Here is a 19,428-nt window from a genome sequence, read left to right on the forward strand (position 1 = left end):
AGCCAGACGAAGAAGGCTGTTTAGAGCAGGAGCTTTGAATTGGTTCATTTGCACATGAACAGTGAACACCAGGGCAAGTCACTTGCTGACTCTAAGGACTGGCTTAGAGTGGGAGGGGTGGTTATATTAGTCAGCAAGGCAGATGCCAGAACGATAGAAAAATAAAAGTAAATAAATATTAAATTAAAAAAAACAGAATAAGTAAATATAGTTAACATGTATTTGATGATAAAAAATGAGGAAATCAATGTGATTTCCGTCTGGGATGACTCCGTGAAAGTGAAATGCTATTAACTTTCCAGAGAACTCAACACTATTGAGCACCTACTATGACCTTTATATCACCTCAATTAACCCTCAAAGCAAAGTTTTGACGGTGGGGCTATTTTTAGCTGAATTTTGCAGCTGTGTTGAAGAAGACTACAAGAGTTTGTGCTCAGCCCCCTATGACATGCTCCCTCACAGCTTGATTTTTAGGTGTGTTGAATTTGAGGTGCCTGCAGGACATCTTGATAGAACTATCTAGGACACAGTGCCAGTGACATCCCCATTTGTACCTATGTTCTTATTTAACAGAAACTTACCTTGCCCTTGCTACATCCCAGATCCTGCTCTAAAAGCTTAACAGATGCCAGTTTATTTAATCCCACACCAATACTTTGAGGTATTTATCTCCATTTTATTCATATGTTTAATGATCACAATAGCTACCAGTTCATGGGATACACTGACGAAGCATGCACCAGGCTACGCATTTTATGTAAATGAACTAAAGTTGATCACATAAGACAAATGTGATTATCTCCATTTCAAAGACTAGAAAACTAAGGCTAAACAACTTGCATCACTTGACTACTATCATATGACTGGATTTTTATGAATTTCAAAAATGTGAGTTTCTGTTGTGATTTAAACCATTGTTCCACTTTGCAGACTAGAAATCTAGGATCGGTAGCGGCCTTGGGGCTAGAGGTTAACCACGTCCAATCTAAATTTCAGTATATGTGATGCGTCATTCCAATCTCTTCTCAGTGTTCCTGTGCTTTTCAAACTGGGTTTCACTAAAGTTGTACGTTCAATCAGTTTTACAAACATGAGTTTCTTCACAAGATTTCACAAGAGTGGACACTGCCATGGGCTGAATTATATTCCCCTGAAAATCCCTACTGAAGTCCCTCAGTACCTCAGAACATGACTGTTCTGGGACTGGACCTTTAATAAGGTAATTAAGGTAAAATGAGGTCAGACAGGTAGGCCCTAATCCAAAATGACTGGTGTCCTTATAATAAGGGGAACTTAGGACACAGACACACACCAAGGGAAGACCAAATGAAGACAGCCACCTGCAAGTCAAGGAGAGAGACTGAGAACCCATCAAACCTGCCAACACCCTGATCCCAGACTTCCAGCCCCCAGAACTTCATAAGGAATAGCTTGTCTGCCCTTGAAGCCACCCAGCCTGTGGCAATTTGTTAAGGTAGCCCTAGGAAAATAAGACATACAGTGAGTTTCCACTACTCAAATGGAATAGGAAAGCCACCTCCCTGGATTGTTGCATAAGCTGTTTGACCGGTCTGACTGTTTTCCTAAATTCACTAACCCGGAGGTCAGATGACTTCCTGGGATGAAAGCCAGCTTCCTCTTGCTGTTACTTGGACCACTGATCTGCAGACATTTTGTTCTTCTTCTTCTAACTTCCCCTCCTGTGACTGGGGACATAAATGTTTGAGAAACAAAAGCCCAGAACGCTAAGGTTGCCACTCTCACTTCCTCTTGCCCCTTAACTCAGCAGCATTGCTTTCAATACAGTAATTGTCCCGGGGCAACCAGCGGGGGAGAGAAGGTCGCAGAGCCCTAGCGGCCACTCCAGGAGGCGGATACAGCGTGTCATGTTTCACAGAGACACTTCTGGGCACAGAAAATGCCAGAATGATGTCTCCTACCCGCCTGGCTGGGATATTGATCCCAGCCATGGCCTTCCTTTCCTGCCTGAGACCTGAGAGCTGGGACCCTTGCATGCAGGTATGTGGTTTCATGTCGGTTCACCTCCTGTGAGATCTGCCTTGCTTCTGAAAAACTGCTCTCTGTGCAGAACTTCTCACTGTGGGTCCTTCCTAGTTGACTAGTTTCATTTGCAACAAGGAGTCGAATTACCTTAAGAACCTGAGAGGCCACAGGGACCAAACAGTTCATGGTTACATGGCACCAACCAGGCAGCCTGTGGCGTCATGGCCCATTTAGGACTTGAAGTGCTAATAGGGGCTTTAGGTCAGATAGATCTGCTTAAAGTCACTGTTCTTTGACTTCTGGGCTGTGTGACCTTGAATAAGTTGTTGAACTCTCTGGAGCTGGTTTTAACATTTATAGAAGCCTTAACAATAATACCTACTTCAATAGAGAGTTACAAGAAGTCTGCTTCCTGTCATTCCTTTGGACTGTACTCTCCGCTTCAGGCTTTCACTTTGCCCTTTTCAATTTTAGGAAGGTTGTTTTGTTTTGTTTTGCTTTGGATTTTGTCTCTTAATAGGGAGAACTTTCTAAGTGGATTTCAGACCTTCAGATCTAACAGTAGTTCCAAAGGATGAAAAGAAACACGATTGGAAAAGAAAAGGAGAGAGAGAGAGAAATAGAGAAAAAGACAGAGAGACAAAGAGAGATGGGGAAAAAGAGAGAGAGAGAGAGAGAGAGAACCACGTAAAATGACAGCTGATGCGATGGTTTCTTTGTGAAACACCTTCCAACTTTTATGTCACCTCATTCATGATGGATCTCTTGTTTTTTCCCCTGTGTAGACTTCACAAGTGCTTGGGGGGCCCAGGGTAGAACCCAACAAGCGAAGGAATATTCTGGGATTTAGTGTGTGGCAGGTTCAGAACCTCAAGAAGAGCATAACCAGTTGGAGTCCTGAGACTGAGGGCCCTGGGGAAGTAATGTGCTTTAATATGTAGCAAAGATGAATTTGTCATGTCGAAGTCCTCCCTTCCTCCAAATCCCTACCCAGAACCCTGCTGCTTGTCCTCTGTGTGTCCCTACTACCATCAAGTTAATAGGGATGGATCCTCTAATCAAAGTCACCCTGAATAAAATCACGCCCTATATTCTCAGTCTCCAAAGCCTGTCCAACCCTGCCCATCCCCTCAGTGCCACCCTATAAGTGGTCCATATTCCCCCTGGCCTTGATTCTTGGATAGCGACTGGTGTCCTGCTTCCTAGTTCCCTTTCTCTTCTAACTCACTCTGCACATTTTTGTTTGTTGTTTATTTGTGTTGTTTTGCCTGAGTCTCAGTTCTAACAAACTGCCCTCTTAACAACTTGTAATAACTTTTGAGTGCTATTAGGGCAGTTTGCGATCCCAGGGCCTTTGCGCTGGCTATTTCCTCCAGCTAGAATTCTTTGTTCTTAGATCAGTGCTGCCCAAATGCAACACCATGTGGGTCACATGATCTTATCTAAATTTAAACAATAAATGTAACTAAATTTAGCCAAATTTCTATTTAACTACATTTTAGCTAACAAAAATCATAGCTTTAAATTTTCTAGTAGCCACATTGAAAAAATTAAAATTGGTAAATTTCGTTTTAATAATATTTTTATTTAACCTAGTATATTCAAAATATTATTTGAAAATCTAATATAGACTAAACTATTAATAAAATGCTTTACATTCTTTCTTTGGTATTAAGTGTTTGAAAATTTAGTATTATTTTACAGTTAATGTACCTGTCAGTTTAGAATAAGTTTCTTGTGTGCAATAGCTGTGTGGAGTCATTGGCTACCATGTTGGACCATACAGTCTTAGAATCTTCATGATTTAATCCTTCACTTTATTCATATTTCTGCTTAAATGTCACCTCCCCTTGGAAATGTTCCTTGATCATCTACCCTCCACATTGCCTCTAATCTCTATGATGCTTTTTTTTAATAGCACAGGATTATACATTTTTGTATACCTATTATTTGTCCTTCCCTTTGAAATGGAATCAATAAGTGAACAACATCATTGCTAATTTTATTTATCACTATACCCTAGTGTTCTGTGCTGGTTTCAGCCTATCTTATCAATAAACAGTGTTGTGGTTGAACCAGCCCCTGTGGTTCTTTATGATTGTAAGATACTCTTCAGCAATCATCATCAGGGAACTTTGAAGCACTGACAGGTTCTTCCTTATAAATCCTGGAAATTATACAGCACAAGTAGGGCCACACAACAATGTTGAGGGTAAAGAGAGAAAAAGCTTTCAAGCATGCGGGGTTCTGTTCTTACTGGGGCTGAGGATGAGGGGCTAGGATTTCCCTGGCTCCCTCCTTCTTGGTGAATTTAAACCATAAGAGCAGGGATTTAGGAGGAGGTGAATGTGGGAAGAGGGAGTAATAAGAAGAAGGCTCAGTGAGGGGAGGTGGCCTGGCACTTTACCTAGTGACATGGCTGGCATTGTGTTTATTGGAGGTAGCCTTCTTTGAAGTGGATGCCTCCCCAACCAAAGCTTTAAAATCAGGCACCTGCATTATAAGAAAAGCCAACTGTCAAGGCTTACACTACCCCCAGTGCCTAGCACATAGTAGGTCCTCAACTTACACTTGTTAGATGATTAAAAGTATTGATATAGGGCTCTACTTCCCCACCGGCTTAGGCTTCACCACTTCTACTGCGTACCAGCTGCTCTGAATTAGTTTCCATCCCTTCTTGCCTACACTCTTCTCTCCCCCTTCCTCTTTCTGTGTATCTAAATCTTACTCATCCTTCAAGACTCCCCTTGAAACCTTCTTTTGCTCAGAAGCCATCTATAATCCCTGGATCCAGAATTGATCACTACCATTTATGAGCTAGAGGAAGTTATTTTCCAGGCCTGGCTTATGGTCCTTTTCGGTGGTGTGAGTCGTGTTCCTATCTCAACTCTTCCTCTAGATTGTGAGCTCACGGAAGTCTGGAGCCCTATCACATGGGTCTTTGCCCACAGCACTTAGAGAAAATGCCAACAATTCAGATCTAAGCAAATCTTCATTCAGTCAGTTATTCATTCATTTACTCAATAAATAGTAAGCATTAGCCATTTGCCAGACACAATTCTGAGTGCTGGAGACATAGCAGAGAGCACGAATACCAAAGTTTACAATCTAGTGTGGGAAATGAGCAACACATGTGGAATAATCACATAGACAATGTCATGTTAGATGAAGATACAGCGTGTGATGAAAGAGGGTAAAGGAAGGAAGCCTGTGACCATGTGCTATTAGACAGTACGGTCGGGGCGGGGGGTTCCTATAAGGGGCAGCATTTCAGGAGACATATCAGTGAAGTGAAGAGCTGCACATGTGACCTGTGATACTTTGTGCATATTACTTCTCTCTGAATTCTTCTTCTTTAAAAGGTTTATCTGAAGATTAAATTAAAGCATATAACGTATAAGAAAGATGCCCACATATGGTAGGGGATTAATAAAAACTACTAATAATTAATGTTAACATTTATTGATCATTTCACTGTAACAGGCTTTGAGATAATCTCTTTAAATACTTTATTTCATTTAATCCTTTTAACTGATTTTATTGGTTTTAAACAGGAAACCAAAATTAGCTGGCTTAAGTAAGAAGTTGTGTTGAAGAAATCAGAGAATTTAGAAATTGGGAGGTTAGAGAACAAGAGTTTACAAAGAATTGGGGAAAGTATGAGGGAAACAAACACACAAACCAAAGGAACGTAAACTATTTGACCTTATTTACTAGGTTCCACCACTGGTGTCTATACATCCCTAAATATTTTTCTCCATTTCTGTATCATATGCTCAAACATCAATGAGTCAGGGGAAAGAATGCCACTGCAAAAGTTGAGCTATGACTGTGAAGTCTGGACATCTTAACTGGTAGTCTCCCCAAGGCTGTATACAATTGCAGGGGTACTCTGGGAAAAAAAAAAAAAAAAAAAACTTTGCCCCATAGCCCATGGAAGAATTGGGTGAAATCCAGGGCTTTTGGGCTCCAGAGCTTCATGTTTTCACCACTTGATTCTGTTACCTCTCCCTAAAGCTGCCATTGTGATAGTAGAGGTTAGGAAACTGGGGACAGGGTAAGTTCTCTGCCCTTCCAAAGCTGCAGTACAAAGTGAGAGGATAAATGAATGAATGGGTGGGTGGGTGGATGGATGGATAGATGGATGGATGGACAGACCCTATACTTGTATGGAGGTCTCCACTGCTCTGCCTTAGGAGAGGAAAGGAGAGAGGGCAGTTGAGGTGCATGCATTAAGACGCTGTATCTACTATGTGATCATTGCAGGTGGTTCCTAACGTTACTTACCAATGCATGGAGCTGAATCTCAGCAAAATCCCCAACAACATCCCCACATCAACCGAGAAACTGGACCTGAGCTTTAACCCCCTGAGGCATTTAGGCAGCCATTGCTTCTCCAACTTCCCAAAACTGCAGGTGCTGGATTTATCCAGGTAATGAATGAGCTTTTACACATTGCCCAAGGTAGAATGTTCACGGTTCTATCACTTCATTCTTATGTCAGGAGTCTCATCTTTATTCACTTATTCATTCAACAGATGTCTCACTTGCTGTATAACTTTGGATAAGCCACTTCCTTTCTCCAGATCCCATTGCCTCATCTGTGAAATGAGCAGCTGGATGAGAAGGTTTCTAAGGACAGCTCTATCTTTCGATATTCTTTTAAGTCAGGGAAGAAAATTGACTCAAACTCTTTCACAGCAGATATTTACTGACTACTTGGTATATATTACACAGTCTGCTAGGAAACAAGAGTATATTGGTATATACAATCCCAGCGATTCAAGAGGGCATACATATGTACTTGAAAGAAGGAACATGTCACAATCCTGAGCATGGTGCCAGGCACATATTAGGCATGCAATACATGTTACTCGATTCTGATTTTGGATTTTGAACCTGAGATAAAGATGGTAATATACACCAGTAAGTTATAAGCTAGTGCAAACTAGAGGCAACATATTGTGTTGTTCTGAAGAGGGGCCTACTCTGTCTGCAGTGGGTAGTGAAGACAGATTTCATGAACAGAGTGGGATTCAAAGAATGTCTAGAATATTGAAAGTGGGATAGAGGATAGGGAAATAGGAAGATGCAAGTAACCCAAGAAGAAAGGTGACAAGATCAAAGGAAAATATCCATTGTGAGAAAGAACAATGACTAAGACTTTCTTTCCTGATGCTGGGAAATTTATCATTTATTAGGACAGGTGAAATTATTATCATTATTTTTGAGGGGACTTGAATCCTAAAAATATCATCACCATTAGGGCCTTATTTTAAAAGGTACTGGATAATGGATCGTATTCTCTATAATAGTTTATGGAAAATACAGAAGAATTTTACATATGTTTTTTTATTATAGAAACTTTTAATAGATTCTAAGATCATAGCACAAAAACCCTCTTTATAGCAGATATTTCTGTAGAAAGAAGAGTGGGCATCTGATGTTTTATACTCTAACTTAGAAATTGACAGAGTATATAACAGAGGCGGAATGGAGCATTTTAAAGCTAGTGGGGTAGAGCACAGAGCTCTGTGGGGGTCAGAAGGCCGAGCCAAGTCCTCCTGTAACATTGATAGCCATGTGGACTGCGGCATGTCACTTCACCTCTTTGACTGTCAGTTTTCATGTTTGTGTAATGGAAATGGTGAGACTTACTCCACAGGGATAAATGTGATCATGAATGTTAGCATGTATATATTAAAAACCTTACAAGTAGACTTTATAAGGATAAAAATATTATTATAGCACTTCATTAGTTTCTAAATTTCAGTTTTCTGAATAAGGATTTTGTTAAGAACTCTAATTAAGATAGATTATCCCTCTTCCTTTTTATTTTAATTTTTTAATTATTTATTTATTCATAAGAGACACAGAGAGAGAGAGAGAGGCAGAGATACAGGCAGAGGGAGAAGCAGGCTCCGTGCAGGGAGCCCGATGTGGGGCTCGAGCCCCTGACCTGGGATTGTACCCTGAGCCGAAGGCAGAAGCTCAACCGTTGAGTCATCCAGGCATCTCACCCCTCCCCCTTTTTAAAACAAGAAGTAGTTTCTTATCAAACAGTGTCTCTTATAATTCATCTTCAAACCACCACATACACAAGGAATTTCTCTCAGAGAAATTCTTCGAGACAGGACAGCTCTCCCTTTGGTTAACCAAAGGAGATCTTGGCTTACAACAGGGACAAACATAGTACCATAGATGTCCCTTGCCCTTTCATACTCTTTTACAGGGTTCACATATAGTAACTCAGCTAGTCCTCCAGCCAGCCTTTTATTCCTATGGAAACCTATTGATATACTTGTCTTCTCTTTTTTAGATGAAGAAACTGAGGCTCAGAGAGTTTTTGTAATTGATCTACGTTCACACTCTACATTTTGTGGAGCTTGTTGGCAGCAGAGATTCATATTTGTATCTCCTGCTTCCAGGTTAAATGTTCTCCTCATCTTAATGCTCTGCTCCTCAAAAGTGATGAGCTCCCTCTGATGAGAGAGAGACACAGCAAGACCTCTCCAGTCTAATACATAAGGTTACAGGTTATAAAATCCTAGAACTCAGCAATGTAAGAAATAAGTAAGTTTAGTTGCCTCATTGAGAAAAGTGATAACTGAGATCCACAGAGGTATAAGAGGACCAGGGAGATAGCAGAATCAAGATGTCTTGCCCCCTTTTCAATTATTCTTTTTGTGGCACCCACCACCCTCTATGAGTTACTAATCAACAAAAGCTTGGGCTAAAATACTTTTATTACCCATGACCCTCATGGAGGGGATGGGACAAGTGGAGAAATTGTAAATGTCATTCAGGTTGGACCAGGAAATAACTCATTTGCAAATGCTAACTGGCTTGCACCTGCAGTGCTAGCAAGTGTTTATCATTAGCTTGCCATTTCTCATCTGGATAAGCACCTTGTCTCTAGGACACTTCCATGAATATTGTATATAGTATAGCTGCCATTTCTCTGGGGGAAAAATTCAAAATGCTTTATCCAGTCTGTAAGCCTCTACTTTGTAACCTCCTTTCTCCGCAACCTCATCTCACGTCCCTCCACTTCCCTCTCTGTACTCCACAGACACAGAAGTTTCTCACGGTTTCTCAGGGTTCCTCTATGTATCATGGCCTACTTCAGGGCTTTCATATCTGCTCTTCTTTTTTCTTGGTAATTCCTAGCCATCCTTCAGATTTCAACTCACATGCTCTCAGAAAAGCCTGCTTTTATCCCCCTGATGTAGGTCCATTCCTTTGATGTAAGGTTTCATTGTACACTTTCCTTTTCTTTCATAGGACTCACTCCTATCACCTGTTACTAACATTCACCTGTGATAACTCCAACTTTCAAATATCTAGCTATCATATATAGAAAGCTCTGCATAAATCTTGAGGTAACTGTGACTCTTGTGTAATTTTTTTTTATATCTTTGAACTGGACACTTTACCAGTCATTTATCATGCCTTATAGCTAACGGCTATCTGTATCATCTGTACCAATCTGACGGATAATCACAATTATATGTGACAGGAAGTGGCTAAAGTTAATCCAAGGTAGTTACATACTCTATCAGCTGTACAGTCTTCATGTGTCCCAATTATTGATCTTTAGCTGATTTCCTTCTGAGGGATGTGCTGCCTCTGCTTAGCACATGTGCCTAGTGTGACAAAAATAGTTTGTCATTGTGTCCAGTAGGATAATACTGAATCTGTGGGGCTTCTTATTTGATCATGCCATCATCTATCCTGCTTCATGTCTTTGTCAAGACACAATCACATATCATGTCACATCTGCACAAAGAGCTAGATGACTAGGATGGCTATTCTTTTTTGAGTTTTAATTCCCCAGAAATATTATATAATCTGTATCTCTTTTCCCTGTAGGTGTGAAATTCAGGTAATTGAAGATGATGCATATCAGGGCCTAAACCACCTCTCCATCTTGATATTGACAGGAAACCCTATCCAGAGATTATTTCCAAGAGCCTTTTCTGGACTATCAAGTTTAAAGACGCTGGTGGCCAAGGAGACAAAACTAACATCTCTAGAGGATTTCCCCATTGGACATCTCAAAACCTTGAAGGAGCTTAATGTGGCTCACAATCTTATCCATTCCTTCAAGCTACCTGCGTATTTCTCTAACATGCCCAACCTGGAGAACGTGGATCTTTCCAATAACAAGATCCAAAATATTTATCGTGAAGACTTGCAGGTTCTACATCAAATGCCACTACTCAACCTTTCTTTAGACTTGTCCCTGAACCCTTTATACTTTATCCAACCAGGTTCCTTTAAAGAAATTAAACTCCATGAACTGACTTTGAGAAGTAATTTTAATAGTACAGATGTAATGAAAACTTTTATTCAAGGTCTGGCTGGCTTAAAGATCAATCAGTTGGTTCTGGGAGAATTTAAAAATGAAAGGAAGTTGGAAAGCTTTGACAATTCTCTCCTGGAAGGACTGTGCAATTTGACCATTGAAAAATTCCGGATAGCATACTTTGATAGCTTCTCAAAGGATACTACTAACTTATTTAACCAGTTGGTAAACATTTCTGCAATTTCTTTGGCGCATCTGTATTTAGACACACCAAAATACCTTCCTAAAAATCTCAGATGGCAACGGTTGGAAATAGTTAATTGTAACTTAGAACAATTTCCCGCATGGGAGCTGGACTCTCTCAAGGAGTTTGTTCTCACTTCCAACAAAGGTATGAACACTTTTGCTGATATGAAGATGGAAAGCCTTGAGTTTCTAGATCTCAGTAGAAATCGCCTGAGTTTCAAGACTTGCTGCTCTCACTCTGATTTTGGGACAACCAGACTGAAGCATTTAGATCTGAGCTTCAATGAAATCATTACCATGAGTTCAAACTTCTTGGGCTTAGAACAACTGGAATATCTAGATTTACAGCATTCCAGTTTGAAGCAGGCCAGTGATTTTTCAGTATTCTTGTCCCTCAGAAACCTCCGTTACCTTGATATTTCTTATACTCGCACTGAAGTTGCTTTCCAGGGCATTTTTGATGGCTTGGTCAGCCTCGAAGTCTTGAAAATGGCTGATAATTCCTTTCCGGACAACTCCCTTCCAAATATTTTCAAAGGGTTGACTAACTTAACCATTCTGGACCTTTCTAGGTGTCATCTGGAACGGGTGTCCCAGGAATCATTTGTCTCACTTCCTAAACTTCAGGTGATAAATATGAGTCACAATAGCCTCTTGTCATTGGATACACTAGCTTATGAACCTCTCCTCTCCCTCCAGATCCTAGATTGCAGTTTCAATCGAATAGTAGCCTTCAAGGAACAAGGACAACAGCATTTTCCAAGTAATCTAGTTTCCTTAAATCTTACTCGGAATAACTTTGCTTGTGACTGTGAACATCAGAGTTTCCTGCAGTGGGTCAAAGACCACAGGCAGCTCTTGGTGAAAGTTGAACAAATGGTGTGTGCAAAACCTTTAGACATGAAGGACATGCCCTTGCTAAGTTTTAGGAATGCCACCTGTCAGAGGAGCAAGACTATCATTAGTGTGTCAGTTTTCACTGTGCTCATGGTTTCTCTGGTAGCAGTTTTAGCGTATAAGTTCTATTTTCACCTGATGCTTCTCGCTGGCTGCAAAAGGTATAACAGAGGGGAAAGTACCTATGATGCATTTGTTATCTACTCAAGCCAGGATGAAGACTGGGTGAGGAATGAATTGGTAAAGAACTTGGAGGAGGGAGTGCCCCCCTTTCAGCTCTGCCTTCACTACAGAGACTTCATTCCTGGTGTGGCCATCGCCGCCAACATCATCCAGGAAGGCTTCTACAAAAGCCGGAAGGTTATTGTTGTGGTGTCCCAACACTTCATCCAGAGTCGATGGTGCATCTTTGAGTATGAGATTGCCCAGACTTGGCAGTTTCTTAGCAGTCGTGCTGGCATCATCTTCATTGTCCTGCAGAAGGTGGAGAAGTCCCTGCTGCGGCAGCAGGTGGAACTGTATCGCCTCCTCAGCAGGAACACTTACCTGGAATGGGAAGACAGTGTCCTGGGGCGGCCACATCTTCTGGAGACGGCTCCGAAAAGCCTTGCTGGATGGTAAACCGTGGAGTCCAGAAGGAACAGAGGATGCAGAAAAAAGCTAGCATGAAGCAGGAAACTCTGCTTGAGGATGAAAAGCTCCTGTGGTGCTTCTTGCCCAGCTGGACCCAGTACTTGTTCAGTTAGCGATGTACCTGCCACTGTGCTAAGGGCGGATGATTCAGTGGTGCACGAGGGCTGCAGGATGCCAACCTCATGGAGTTTACAGTGCAGAGGGAATAAAGCTGTGCTAAACCACAGAACCTCCAGGTGGATGCTTCCACCAAATCAGCTGAGGAGTCCATGGCTGAGTCCATGGAAAGTCAACTCAATTCTTACCCCATCAAACTGAGTTAGAACTAAGAGACTGGGTCCCAGAGAGATCAGGGAAGAGATATAGTTCTTCAACTGAGTCTCTGGAGTGGAAACTACCTCATGACATGCTAGCTCTCTGAAAGCTGTTTGGGCAGTTTTAACTGAACCAGGTCTTTGCCCACTTTTCCCTTTTCTATTGAATGCAATTGAAATTCCGCTTGATGACTCAAAAGGATCCTGATTCAGATCCCTTCCCCACTACTCTAAGCCAGTTTCCTTACAAAGGCTAAATAAAGTCTAGCAACTAGTTCCAAAGGAATTCTGATTAACGCATATCCACAAATATCCTGGCCATTCTTTAGGATGTTCTATTTATTAACTAATTTTGCCTGATACATTTTTGTTTTTATAAAATCCAGTTCTCATTTTTCATGTCTCCTCTATAAACTCTTACCGTAAATAAGGCTGTTAGAGACATGCTGGAAATTTCCATATTTAAGCACTATCATTCAAGCGAATATGTAAAATACACTCCATCATTTTGTCACTTGATGTCACTCTAAAGTTATTACCTACTAAGTTATGACTGTCATGAAGGAAACATTAAAATAATTTGGTTGAAAGTGGCACTCATTGTAATAGAGAGAGACAAGTCCAAATTTCTGGTCTAATAATGTGCAATTCAGGGCTAAGGGCAGGCCAAGAAATAGGATGACCTGGAGGTCAGTTCTTGATGGTCCCAGAAACATAGGGCTGATATGGCTGAGGTGACCACATGACAAGAGCTACAGCAGTTTCTTCTGCAGGAAATGAGTATTTTCTCATGGAACATTGACTTTTTCAGGGGGATATGAAATGGTTCTAGGTGGGGAGTGCACGTTGCTGCTTCCTGTTGAGTACCACTCCCTGTGACCACATTTAGGAAAGAGCAGACATTATTACTGAGAAAATAATGTCACTGAGGTTAATGTGGGTCATGTTAAGGGGAATTCTTAGAAGAGCACATAATTTTTTTCCCCAGGAAGAACAGCAAGGACTTTTGGAAAACATGGTTGTCGAAACTTAAAATGTGGCCACACCCTAGAGCGTGTTTGTGACTGAGTGTTTCAGAGCATAATTTTTTTTAAGATTTATTTATTTATTCAGAGAAAGAGAGAGAGAGAGAGGCAGAGACACAGGCAGAGGGAGAAACAGGCTCCATGCAGGGAGCCCGACGTGGGACTCGATCCCGGGTCTCCAGGATCACACCCCAGGCTGCAGGCGGCGCTAAACCGCTGCGCCACTGGGGCTGCCCCCAGAGCATATTTTGGTCAGAGCATAACAGGAGTTTCTGAACATGCCTGGGTGTGCTTATAAGTCTTACACGGTCATGAATGTGAATCTGTGTATTTGTGCAGATGCCTCTAAGTGTTGCTGTCTGTATGTGAATGCCAAAGTGCGTGTGTCTGTGTGATCGTGTCCTCATGGAACACTGGGATTCTACTGATCGTGCCTTTGATGTGGTGCCTGCAGCTGTTTGAGATAGGTTTTCTACTCTCAAGTTTGTATGTGATTGCTTATATACGAACATCTGTGGTGTTAGACTCCGAGTCTTCCTGAAGGTGTGTGTTTGTGTGTGTGTCCAGGCTATGGTGAATGTGTCTGTGTTCATACTGGAGTGTGTGTTCTGCATCTGTGTGTTAGTTCAAGCAAATGTTCAAGACTCCAAGGAGGAAAACCAAAGTGCAGCTGGAATGTTTCTTGTATACCAGGCTGATGCTGGCCTCCTTCTCCTAGACGGGATTCTGAAAATTGCAGGTTAGGCAGACGAGGAGGGAAAGAAATGATATGATGGCAACATAAGGAAGGGAAGGAAAGAGGAAAATCAGACCAAGGGCAGTTCTTTTTTTTTTTTTTTTTTTAATTTTATTTATTTATTTATTTATTTATTTATTTATTTATTTATTTATTTATTTTATGAGAGACACACATACACACACAGAGACACAGACAAAGGGAGAAGCAGGCTCCATGCAGGGAGCTCGATGTGGGACTCGATCCCGGGTCTCCAGGATCACGCTCTGGGATCATGATCCCACCCAGGGATCCCCAAGCGCAGTTCTTTGAAGCCATTTTAGTTCTCCAGATTAAAGAGAGATGAGGAGTGGAACAGAGAGGAATTAATATTAATGAGAGAACGCTTTAAATTTGTGTACTATCCTACAACTTGGAACATAGTCACACAATTATGACCACATCTGAATTTCTTATTATCTGAGCGAGGTAGCAGGTTAAGAATTAGTTTCCCCATTTTCCTGACACAACTGAAGTTCAAGGAAATGAGTTTATTGTCAATAAAACAGAGTGTAAATGAGCAGCAGGGCCAGGACGTGGGTCCCCTGCCTCCTCGGGGCAGCCCACTTTCCACGGCACCCCACTGCTTCACACTTCAAGTTACTAAAACAAGAAGTGAAACCACTGTAGTTCTCTTTGTACTTGACAATGGTCAAGGGTTTTTCACTGAAACCGTGAATTGTTAGGCAAATACATATGCATATATATATATATATATATATAGAGAGAGAGAGAGAGAGAGAGAGAGAGAGAAAATATACTGAACTATATATATTATATATTGTATATAATATACTGAATTATATATGTGTGTATATGTATATATATATATATAATTAATTATACCACTTTTCTTTCCATAAAGGGTGTGAGGGAGGCAAACAAAGTATGCATGGATAATAAGGGTCATCCATAAGAACCAGAAAAGCTGGATAAAAATTGGAAAAGAGGAAAAGAAGACACTACAAGTAAGCTTTGGCATAGTGCTTCCCCATTCAGACTCCAGAGAGCATCTCCAGCCCCTTGGCCCCCCTGCCCCAGTGTTTTGGATGTTGTGGCTTCTGGAGAAAGCCACAAGCCCAGGCTTACCGTTGGCCATGCCTGCTTTGGGCTTCATTTTTATGTGAGCCTCCCTAACTCAAATATAAAATGAGGGTAGCACATTACTCTGTGAACTGCTGTCAGGAGTAAGCATGACTGCACGTATATGCAACACTATTTTTATGGAGGAGTAATCCTCTGGGACTTTTTTTTTTTTCCTCTGGGACTTTATAAAGGGTGAACAGAAAGAAATATTGAGTGGTCTTCTCAAAAACAGCATTATAGCAATTGCTATTTTCCAACCCGTGGACCACAGGAGGACTGTAATTGTAATTATGCAGTTTCTTTCTGACTCGGCTCCCACCCATGGGATTGTCAGAACCCTAGCCTCTTTCTGGACTTTGTTTCCTTGGTAGAAATCACCAGCAGGTTCCTGGAGGGTCTTTTATGAACACAGTCTTCCACAAGAATAACTAAGCTCTGTGAGGGCAGGGAGCATGTTCACTTATCCTTTGCTGTCCTAGCCCTGAGCTCGATGGCCTGCACATAGCAGATCAAACAACACCTATTTAAAGAATTAGTGAGTGAACGAAGAACCATCTCTACAGGGATGTTGTCCTCTGTGCCTCAAGGACGCCGGTTCCAGAGCACAGCTCTTTGCTGCCCTTGCATGTCTGGGGCTCTAGCTTTCCACAGCTGTTTCTTGTCTCTGTTGTTGTCTGCATGGATGTTCTTAACTACTTCCACCACTTGGTTCCTTCACTCCAAGTATTTCAAAAGTTACTTTGCAGAGGAAGGGAAGAGGACTTATAACAGTTATCCTCAGTCACTATATTTAGGTCCTACTCTACGGCTTTATGTCTGATATCAAGTTTAAATTCCCATACCATGACCCTGAGTTGGATACTGGTAATATCATCATTATTACCCATTGGGAAACAAAGACTCTGAGACTCTAAGTAACATATCCAAAGCCACACAGCTAGTAAATGCTCAGCTATGATTTAAACCCAGTCTTTCTTATATCTCAAGTCAACTAGGCTAGATGGTTTCTCTAATGCCTTCCTTTTATATCCTATAGAGATTTTACTACCACTGTTCTTTATTTTTATTTCCTCCTTGCTATGGCTAGAGCTCAGCACCAGAACCCAAATACGAAGGTGAAACCAAAGGAGGGGTGTTGGGCTGAAGGCTGAGCTGTATAAGAGACATCAAGCACCCCATGAAATCAACTATTCCCTCTGAGGATGAAGGACTAAGCCCTTCCCTCTTCAACTTTCTTTTCCAACAGAGTACATTCTTTCCCATGATGTTCCCAGGACTTTAATGCAGTTAGGCCCATCCAAATGGCCTTCCAGTTGGGCCCAGTTGATTCTGTGTTCATGGTAATTACCTACCACCCTGCACTCAGTGGATCCTTTCTGTCACATGGCTTTAAATACGTTATTCCTTTCCATCTCTTCATTAAATGGCATTGGAAGGCAACTTGATATGGAGCTGATAGAGTCTGAGTTCATCAACCTTAGCAATGTAACTTAACACAGCATTTAAAATGGATGATCTGGGGGAGGAGCTATACAGCACGAATCTTGCACTGGGTTTTGTGCTGGTATCATTACTCTCTCTTCTTTTAGCTTGGATAAATGAGAGGACCCCAATAGCTCAGAGTCCAAGAGTGTGAATTTCAACCTACCATCTGGAACGGTAATAATCTGTTTAGCTAATGGAAGAAGCATCCTGATGCGCTGAAATCAGAAATGGCTGTAAAACCTGACTTTTATTTTCTTCCCATATAATAGTCTAGCCATTGTTATTAAATATAGGGGGTATAAAGGGCACCTGGGTGGCTCAGTTGGTTAAGCATCTGACTCTTGATTTTGGCTCAGGTAATGATCTCAAGGCTATGAGCTCTTGCTCTGCATTAGGCTGGGCATGGAGCCTGCTTGAGATTCTCTCTCTCCCCTTCTCCTTTTGCCTCTCCCCTCAGCTCTCTAATAAACGAACAAACGAACAAATAAATAAATAAAGTGCGGATTAAGAAAATCCTATGTGGTCTTATTTATTATAGGGGTGCTAGTCTAGCAGATGTGTACAATGGACTTGGGTTTGGATCCTGGTTGCCACACCTTCACAATATAATTTTGAACAAGTTTCTTAGGCTAGCTCTAGTTTGTTTTCTTGAGTAGTGAGTGTACGTCTCTCCTACTCTACAGGGCTACCAAGAAGGTACAATAGAGAGTGAAAGGGAGACACAGCACAACTCTAAATTTAGGTCTTGTAGGACCTACCTTAAGAACAGGAAAAATCCCAAGCTTGATACGAAGTTGACATAGAAGCCTGGAATCCTGAGGTCTCTAAGGCAGGAGGCCTTATACGCATAGTAAAACTCAAGCCTGTGACTCTTGGGGTGGGAGAATGGTGTGTTTCAGGCTGGACCCCAGCTCTGAAACACACCACATTACCAGACACTGCTGCTAGAATTGAAGGCACAAAAGTCATTGTTTGTGTTTTTGTTTTCCTTCCTTCCTCCTTTCTTTTTAGAGAGATAGGGAGTGGGGGTGCCACAGAGAGAGACGGAGTCTGAACTCTCAAGCCGGCTCCACAATCAGTGTGTCGCCCCATGTGGGGCTCGATCTCATAACCCTGAGATCATGACCTGAGTTGAAATCAAGAGTCAGAAGCTTAACCGACTGAGCCACTCAGGTGCCCCCATACTCTTTTAATGGAGCAGAATCCTAGTGCGGCGGACAGTGAACCACCTGGGAGGGTGCAAAGTGAGATCTGGTCTAGGCTCTCCACGTACTTGTATAATTGTGGGAAAGTCACTCAAGTGCCTTGAGGCTCAGACTTCAATACATAAAATAGGGGTGAATTGTACTTTCTTGGCAGACCTCATTTAGCTATAATGATAATACTGACAATACTAACAACGACTGCCTTTAATTGACCAATCGTTTGTGTAAACACTTTCTTCTTCTTTTTTTTTTTTTGTATGTACTAATTCATTTACTGTGTCACATCAATGAATTAGGAAGATACTAATTATTTCCAATTTACAGATGAGGAGACTAACACTTGGAGACATTCCATAATGTGTCCAGGGCCACCTGCTAATAAATGCGACCTTTGAGTTTAGGATGTAAGCTCACTTCCACTTCACAGCAGGACTATATAGCACTGTTCTTTACCCAGAAAACTATCCTCTCAAAAAAATGCATGAAACCTCCCATCTCACCATTGTACTTTTGATTGATATTAACCAAAGGGAAGGATTACTGTTGTTGTCACTTATTGATATTAGTGTCACAACCATATGAGCCTGGGAAAAAGTTCATCAGGGATACACATGATTAAAGATGTTTAACGATGCACCAAGTGAGGACCACTAGATGATGGTCTTCCCGTAAACAACATGCTTAAGTAGCTGTATCATTTTTTAGTCAGACTTCCTGATAAGAATCACTGACTGGTGACTTTACAGAGGTTATGGGGGAAGTTCCAAAATCTAAGGACTTTCCAGATGGTTGGAATAAAATCACACACTCTGGGTTCTGTTACTGAGAGCACCAAGCTTTTCAATTCAAAGTGAAACCGGTGGAATAAAGAGTTGATCAAAGAGAACTAAATACACTGAGCACCATGTGTGCTCATCCGATTGCTGCTGTTCCCCTGTGACTTAGGTACTACTTTCCTCAGTTTAGCAATGAGGAAATGGATGCCCAGAGAGGATGAGTCACACTTTTTATATGTATTAATAATAACTATCATTTGCTTTTTTTTGGTTTTCTTTTCGGTACATGCTGAGGACTATTCTAATATGTATATCAATTCGTTTCATTGTTAAAATGATCCTTTGGGCAAGTACTTGGTACTGAAGCTACCAAGCTTTGCCATTTCTCAGATAAAGGAACTGAGGGGCAGATGTGAATTGTTCAGTTGGAAGAGGGAGGAATAGGGAGTGAACCCAAGTTGGCCTGATTCCCGGGACTACGTTCCTCCCGCATGTAACAACTGCCATGGCTTCCTGGCTACTTTACCAGGGCTGGTCAGAGGAGTGACCGGAGAATAAAGTCGACAAGGTCAGTAACTCCCATGTCATCTAGAAATTGAAAGTTTAAAAGGCAGTATCTGCTATTTGACTTGATCTCTGCAGAAATAGAGTTGGATACCTCTCTGTGACAG

General features: G+C 41.5%; 1 protein-coding gene and 1 long non-coding RNA gene across 4 annotated transcripts in view; both read left to right on the plus strand.

Annotated features, from left to right (window-relative positions):
* Positions 1 to 1,921: 1,921 nt before the first annotated feature.
* Positions 1,922 to 12,705, plus strand: TLR4 (toll like receptor 4). The gene is given in 4 exon segments (NM_001002950.2): positions 1,922 to 2,022; positions 6,274 to 6,440; positions 9,880 to 12,035; positions 12,037 to 12,705. Coding segments are annotated over 4 exon segments (2,502 nt in total). The 5' UTR covers positions 1,922 to 1,929; the 3' UTR covers positions 12,123 to 12,705.
* Positions 12,706 to 14,339: 1,634 nt separating this feature from the next.
* LOC111097892 overlaps positions 14,340 to 19,428 on the plus strand; it is a 29,651-nt gene continuing 24,562 nt past the window's right edge. For all 3 annotated transcript variants that reach the window (XR_005367231.1, XR_005367229.1, XR_005367230.1), the window contains exon 1: positions 14,340 to 19,325. This is a non-coding gene — a long non-coding RNA (uncharacterized LOC111097892). The remainder of the gene's footprint in view (positions 19,326 to 19,428) is intronic.

The sequence above is a fragment of the Canis lupus genome, chromosome 11, assembly GCF_011100685.1.
Source record: "Canis lupus familiaris isolate Mischka breed German Shepherd chromosome 11, alternate assembly UU_Cfam_GSD_1.0, whole genome shotgun sequence".
Classification (NCBI taxonomy): Eukaryota; Metazoa; Chordata; class Mammalia; order Carnivora; family Canidae; genus Canis; species Canis lupus.